This window comes from Limulus polyphemus, unplaced genomic scaffold, assembly GCF_000517525.1.
Source record: "Limulus polyphemus unplaced genomic scaffold, Limulus_polyphemus-2.1.2 Scaffold1093, whole genome shotgun sequence".
Lineage (NCBI taxonomy): Eukaryota > Metazoa > Arthropoda > Merostomata > Xiphosura > Limulidae > Limulus > Limulus polyphemus.
In genome coordinates, this window is record NW_013666703.1 from 187,620 (window position 1) to 195,713 (window position 8,094).

Here is an 8,094-nt window from a genome sequence, read left to right on the forward strand (position 1 = left end):
TAATTTAGTGCCGGGTTTTTGAGAGAATCAAAATCGTTACTAAGCAAAAATTATTTAGAATCACACAATACCATGTCATTTACAAGTCTTCTAAGTCGTGCAACAGTATCCAGTCATGTGACCACCTTGTTTCATACTGTATATATATATATATATATCTGTGTCAGTGTAAACTACTTGTACCTGATGATGATGACATAACCTAGTCGAAACGTTGTACATTTGCTGTTATGTTAAACTTGTATTAAAGTTTTTCTTCATTACTCATTCAAGCCGTCTCCAAGCATTATTAAACTAGTGTTTACTAACTATAGTTTGGTTTTAGTGTTTATTTTTGGTTATTTAAAGAAAGGAATATTCGAGCGCAATTTCTGTAAAGCTAAAGAAATGCAACATGAAAAACAAAAAACAATCTATATTTCAAATCTTGATTTAACTTTCATTTTTATTTTACACGGATACCCACAACAAGCCAGAACCCACTATTTGAATTCTGAGAAACATTTAGATTTTGATAGTGCTCTGAACTTATATTTACTATTGGGTTCCACTATACACAGTTTTAAGTCTTTTAGTTTGTAATAAATTACAAATAAATAAAATACGCGAAAACGAACAACTCACAATATAAGTAGATTGAAGTTCGAAGTCCCAGTAGGTATTTCTTGGGTTATGATCAGCAGTAAGAATAATACTTTTCCAGGTACACCTTATGACGTCACTTAGAAACACCTTTATATCTGAAACAAAATTATTTTTTTAACCAAAATGAAGGAACACGTTTTTGTTGGTTTTTCGCTGAGTAGGGTTTGGATTATCTCGATCCTGTCTGTAATAGTAAGGTGTCAGACCTGCCCACAAATTTGGCCATTTTTCTTGAAATCCGTTTTCCACCTCTTTATCCAGAACCAGAATTTGGGAAGCAAAGAATGGAAAATATCGTAGAGTTGAGCTACTTGAATCCTCTTCCACAGCAGGTAATTGGTCAGTTGTTGATAAAATCAGCTCCTGATGTGGCGATAGAGGGGATAGATGTTTGAACGCAATAAGGTTTGAGTTTTCGATAGAGTCAACGTTCCTTTTCTTTCGGTGTTTCGTTTCTGCCTTTTCAGCCTGAAAAAATTTAGGCTCAGTTTCATTTATATCATCCTCTGGAGATGACTCCATGGGTTGCAAAAAAAATGAATTCTCATCTTCCTCCTGATTACCTGCGAAGGTGTAACTGTTTTCTGGAAAGACACGAAAATTGCCAGAATGTACTGAACGTTTTCCAAAATGAACCATTGAATGTGCGTTATTTTCATCCTTAGTCTGGTTCACAGTGGGTGTTAACTCTTTTACAGACTCGACATTCCCTGGATGAAGGAAGATATCACTTGGAAGTCGCTTTCCAAAGAATATCATTTGATGTCCATGAGTTGGGTCTTCTACAGATAACTTTTTACCGAAGTAAATCATTTTGTGACCATCATCGTCTTTCTGTACTTTTGATTTCTTACCAAAAGAGAGTATCTTATGTCCTCTAGCGTTATTTTCTTCTTTCGATTTTTTCACAAAATGTGGCATATTATGTTCATTACCTTGATTTTCCTCCGATTTCTTACTAAAATACAAACTTCTGTGTCCTTTCCATTTTTCTTCATCGTCAAATCTTTTCCCAAAAGATAATATTTTGTGCCCTTCCCGTTTTTTTCATCGTCAGATTTTTTCCCAAAAGATAATATTTTGTGCCCTTCCCGTTTTTCTTCGTCGTCAGATTTTTTCCCAAAAGATAATATTTTGTGACCTTCCCGTTTGTCGTAATCTCTCATATCTTCATTTTTAAGAAATCGTTTTCCGAAAGATATATTGTTGTGACCAGTTGGGCGTTTCCTGAAAGACTCCATAACATTTTCTGGTTTATTACTGCTTATAATATGATCTAGATCTTTAGACTCTGATACAGATGGAGGAGAATTGTTGCTTTGACCTGATCTTTTACCAAAGGACATGATATTATGTCCCTTGTTTCGTTTCAGACTTTCCGGTGAAAATCGTTGATCGGACCAATTTTCGATTTGGCTGAGTAGAAATCGGAAAAGGATTCTAGGCTTATAGAATGCGATTCCAGAATATTCGGTATCAGCAGAGACTCGGCCATTATTGTTTGCAATATCTGTCATAACTTTTGTAGATTGCTTTGACCCATCCCGTTTTCCAAAGTGAAGCAGCTGGTGACCTTGATCATTCGACTCTTCTGTTGTTGCCCGCCTTCCAAAGTGTACAATCTTGTGATTTCTTTTGCTGGCTTCTACTAAAGCTTTCAGCAAATTAGTAAGAAAGATCGGAGAAAAATTCTCGAATCTTTTCACTGGCTTCAAAGTTAAGTATTCTGTTTCTATTACTGGTAATAATTTCACATTTGTCGACTCTAATGACTTTGCATTTTCTAAGGAAACAAAACGAAACAGATATTATCAATCTTTAAATTAAAATACATACAAAAGAAATGTATTCAACCAAAATAAAAATATCTAATGTTTTTTAAACATAACTGTTATTCCTTAGTTTGAATTTTATTAAATGTGTATGCAACCTTGAGCTTGAGTTTGCTGATTGGCAATAGTGATAAAGTCCAAAAATATAAGATTCGTGGTTTCATACTCATCAGATATTCTTTTTAAATAGTGTCTGGTAATATTAAATAAATACGTTTAGTAGAAGGCTTTATTTAGAAATTAAAATATAATTGACCTTTGGAATGGGTTGCCGTCGGGTGTTGTAAATTTAAGTGAGTTTAAGAGAAAGCTTGATAAGTATATGAATGATAAGGGCTGCTGTACGATTTTTTTATTTTTTTAAATTTAGTTTTGAATAGTTTTAGTTGAGTTTAGAGAATGGAGCAGCCGAGATGGACCAATAGGTCCCATGTTGTCCTAAAACGTTATGTTATGTTATATGTTTTATCGAAGGTCCATCTATGTTCTAATAATAGAAAGAACTCATCATTTACTAACAATTTAACCTAACTTTATTTTTCAGTAATAACACTTTTATCAAAAAAATCTTAAAATGCTTGATAATAAGAAAGACTTTACTTTCTTTTGGAAAACTGCATTTTAGCTGAAACTCAAGAAAGTGTTTAGCTTATATATTTCAACACTAGGATTTTTATTTTGATATGACTACATAATAAAGGACTATATATTATACAGAGGTCGAGTACGTTATATTAAAACGATTTTGGAGCCTCACCACAGCGTTACAGTGTATGTCGCCACGTCTTATCATGCTCTATCGGAGGTCCCTGCAGTTTAAAAACAACTCCTCTGTGTAGTTTCTATTGAAAAAAAGATCTTCATATGTGTTTCATGTCCAAAGCACATGACTTCCCCATGCAAGTTTTCTATTATCCATCTCGTATATAAGGAAAACGGTTTCAATGGTTCAATCACACAGTAATCCATAGACACTATATTCAGCAATTTGACCACCTATGTATTTGTATGGATTAACATGAATACCTGTTTCATTCTCCAGCCGTTTGAACTACGCGATGGTTGAACAGATATGTCGTGGAAGCATCTTATGTATACGTGCCTTATGCTACTTTTACAGATGCAGATTTTTCTTGATTATATTGTGCACTATTGTCTGGGGATCGTGGGCGACTTTTGTCACGGAACTTTGTGTTCTTGAACTCTCAACTGTTACAAGACAGTTACCATGACTGGATTATGACTTGTTGCAGGTATGTTTCTGGATGTTCCTTGTATCCCAAGTTGTTCCACTGTTTTTGTTTGTTTTCCAATGCCATTACGAAGAAAGGATATTCCCTTCTTAGAAACTTTAAATTCCCAATCTGATCATATTTCTATGATCTGAGTGTGAATACTTTGAGTTGGTAAATGGTGTTACATATCCTTCCAAAAATCAATTAATTATCCATGGCATCACACTACCTACGAAACGCACCAAATCATGTCAAAATGTAGTTCTGATAGATGCCGTTAAACTGCAACTTGCTGATTTGCATACTCAGAATCGCTTTAACATATCATACTTAATCCTCTAGATTTCTGGATATAGAGTTATTACATTTTAGATATATCCTTTTTATTCACGTGCCTTTTAACTGTAGACGAATTAATAGTATTACGGTCTCTTAGTGGATAAAATATAAATACATAATGGACCACTTTTGAGTATTTATTACATATAATGAACTAATCTTGATTACTTATTACATATAATGGATTAACCTTGAGTACTTATTGAGTATTTACTTTAGAATTTTATGATTATTTTGAGTCTAACAAATGTACTATTTTTTCATCTTTTTATAACTGAATGATTTCTCATAGGAATTCAATTACTGGCTTATTGGGAAGTTAATAGACTTAACAAGACTTTTTTAATACGAAAATTTGTTCGCATCAAATGTTAGAATTTCAGAGATATTAATTTTATGAAATCATAATTAATTTGTTTCTAGTGTAAAATATTTTTACAACAGGGCTGAATGTGGCCTAGCGGTTAATGTGTCGGGCTACGGATCGAAGGGTTGAGAGTTCTAGAAGTGATACTTCTAAACACTCTCTTCACTTTCAGCTATAGGCGTTTATGAGAACTTAAGTAAGTCCTACTATTCTGTTTAAAAATCCGGATAAGACCCTTAAGGTGGCAAGTGATGCTACCCGCCTGTCTTTTTTTTGTCCAGTAGCTCAAAATTATGGAGATATAAACATGAACCCTAGGGATCTTTGACCTGGTTGTTTAGCCCACGTGCACATAAAGTGTCGTTCAGATTGATAATACCATTTCCAGTTTTACTACAGATATTGTAGCTTTAAATGACGTCTCGTAGACATAGGTTTCAAATGATCGATTCAAAACTAAGGATTCAGATTTCAAATAATTTATTTGAAAGAGATGACGAATGCCCCTCAGTGGCACAGCGGTATATCTACGGACTTACAAGGCTAGAAACCGGGTTTCGATTCTCATGGTGGGCAGAGCACAGATAGCTCATTGTATAGCTTTCTGCTTAACTTCAAAAGATGGGGAATGTAGTTGCGTCTCTGTCGTAGATATGGTGATTCTGTATAGTTGGTTCTGCTAGAAGAATATTATCAACCAAGCAGTAACAACAGAGTTAAACATAGTGGGAGAAAATAGCATTTAATAGAAGAAAAGTTGATGAAATGAGATCCTTTAAGACGTAGATAATAAAGCAATTCACCAAGTCATTGGCTGCACATTGTTCTCTAGCTTAGTTTGTTGTTGTTTTTTGCTTAAAAACTAAGCTACCCAAACTTTAACGTTATATGCGAGCCACTTTCCAAACATTTATTAAACATTTAATACATGCATAAACGACACATTGTTTAGACTCTGTACACGAGTTTCTATAATATCTCAGTTCCATAGACCAAAATATGTACGTGACTATGGAAACCGAAGAAAACAATTCCCTCCTGTTCCTGGACATTTTTTCCACAGACAAGGTCATCGCCTCACAACTTCTGTGTACAGAAAACCTCATATCGTCAGATATCTAAATTTCAAATCTAACCATCCAAACTCTGTTAAAAGAAGTATTGTGAATTGCCTGTTCAACCGGGCCTCAAAGATTTGTGACACCAACTAACTCCTGACTGAGAAAGAACAGTTGTACAAAATCTTCCAATCAAATGCTTAGCTCAACATTTTCATCCAATCACACAAAAGAACATAAAATCAGTGACTTCAAAATCCACATATTCAGCTACAGAAAACCACAGTCCTGCTTTGTATCCTAAAACTAAGTTACGAATTCAAAATAATTTTTCAAGAGTTCAACATTAAAATCTATTTCAAATCTGGTAAGACATTAAGACATATTCCTACAAAAATATAAAGAAGTGAAGATAAACGGGTTGACGGTATCTACAAAACACCTTGTTCTTGTTTAAAATCCTACACAGGAGAAACAGGTTGAACTGTTGAACAATGAGTCAGAAAACATCAAGATGCCACCAGACTTCTTTATCCGGAAAAATATAACTTTACTGAACACAATTACAAAATCAACCACATCATCAACTGGAACTAACTACAAATACCAGAAAATAAAAGAAGTTTTCTACATCAAAATCCACCTATTAGCTCTCGCCCGCGAGACTTTGATTGCAACGAAATTGGAATTCCTTTCCTGTTACAAGACCATAAATATCATGTCTATACAGCTTGAACTCCATGTCAACAATGATGACGTCACAATACATCCCGATAGGGGCTCTTCCTTAATATGCAGAAACGTCTGAATGCGTGTTCACAAAGTGATAAACATATAGTTTTGAACAAACAGCGCATGCGTATTTTAAACCTAACTAAGTCAAGAAAGCCCATAGAAATTGTATTTAGTATAATGTTATTCTTATAGGGAATTAAAAGTGGGCTAAGTGTTATTTGTGTGAAATACTTTGCAAATCAAAAAAATTGAAGTTGAAAACGAAGCCAGTCGTTACCTGATGACAATGACATTGTGCCATCGTGTACCATACATGTTCTATTCAAAAGTTTGACTAAGCAAAATACAGGTAAGGTGATTCTGCATTGAAAAACCAATATGTAATCTGGACTCCTCAGACAAAGACCTTTCTAACGATATGAGATTTGTAGAGAAACGTTCCGGACAGACAAACACAAGCATATTATTTATATTGATGTTTCACATGTTGTTTGCATGAAGCTTCATTTTGTGAGATTCGTCTCAAAACTAAAGATAGTAATGAAACTAAATTTCTAAGCCCCCGCCCCCAGTGGCGCAGCAGTATGTCTGCAGACTCACAACGCCAAAAATGGGGTTTCGAAACCCGTGGTGGGCAGAAGACAGATAGCCCGTTGTGTAGCTTTATGTTTAACTATAAACAATAGGTTTCTAAGTATACTATATGATTTTTTTTCATGACCACAAATAAAATATTCGAATTAAAATAATTCGGTGCTATCAACTAATAATATGATAATTTTTGATTTTTTTAATCAACATAGAATCAGTTGAAGTCAATCGATCATGATTCATCTGCATTGTTTCCTAAACACTTAAAGACTAACTACGACTTTAGTTAGCCAAGAAACAGATCTTACAACCAAAAATAATCTGTTTATCGTTGTTTTAACAACCAAAGAACATTTATTGTGTCATTAAATATATTTACATAAACAACCTGGCTCACTGATATCTTTTACTCTTCATGCCATCTCGATTTCATTCGTGTTATATAATCTTTTGAATCCTAACGGATACTTTACGTAATTTAACAATCCCATCATGCCCCCCCCCCCATAAGAAATACAGCAATATTAGGCAACATAATTTTCTGAATTAAGATTTAACCCGGGAGTTTTTTATTAATAATTTAAATGACGTATCACTACCTCTTTTATTATGTTGTAAAGGGGTGATCTTGCTGGTGAACATCATAACTCTAATTTAATGCAAAATTAATGTAATTTAGCTCATGGCTATAGTTATTTCCTGAAAAGTTTTGTGAACACCGGAAATGATTTTTAAAGCTCTTATCTGTTACGTAAACTCTTGAAATTGAACATTTCATAATGTATTAAATTATCAACTGAAAAACTGAGATAATTCTAATTATGGAAGCTTTTTTTTTCTCATAAATATTTTGCGTAAAGAAACCTTTTTTATATTTGAATAGTTGGGAGTTGACTGATTACGATGGAAATTATAAAGCATTCGGAATCAGTCTTCAAGAAGAAACTGTTGTGTTGAAATCGAAGATTACCAGATGTTCAGATCTTAGATAGGACATATTCAACAATTCGTGCATATAATTTTAAAGTGACCAGTGATATGTAAACATACTCTTCATATGAGCAGTAAAACATATGTTGAGAATATATTCAATGTTTTTTAGAAAAATACGGCCATCTTTTCACACAAACAAATATTCTTGAATTATCGCGAGATTATTCCTAAGAATAAATTTCATTAAATGTTTGGCCAGGTGGATAAGGCGCTCGACTCACAATCTGAGGTTCGCGGATTCGAATCCCCGTCACACCAAACATGCTCGCCCTTTCAGCCGTGGGGCGTTATAATGTGAC

General features: G+C 34.0%; 1 protein-coding gene across 1 annotated transcript in view; it reads right to left on the minus strand.

Annotated features, from left to right (window-relative positions):
- Nucleotides 1-427: 427 nt before the first annotated feature.
- LOC111086433 overlaps nt 428-8,094 on the minus strand; it is a 39,563-nt gene continuing 31,896 nt past the window's right edge. The window contains exon 3 of the mRNA XM_022389240.1: nt 428-2,428. Coding sequence (XP_022244948.1) covers nt 1,551-2,428 — 878 coding nt within the window. The 3' untranslated portion in view covers nt 428-1,550. The remainder of the gene's footprint in view (nt 2,429-8,094) is intronic.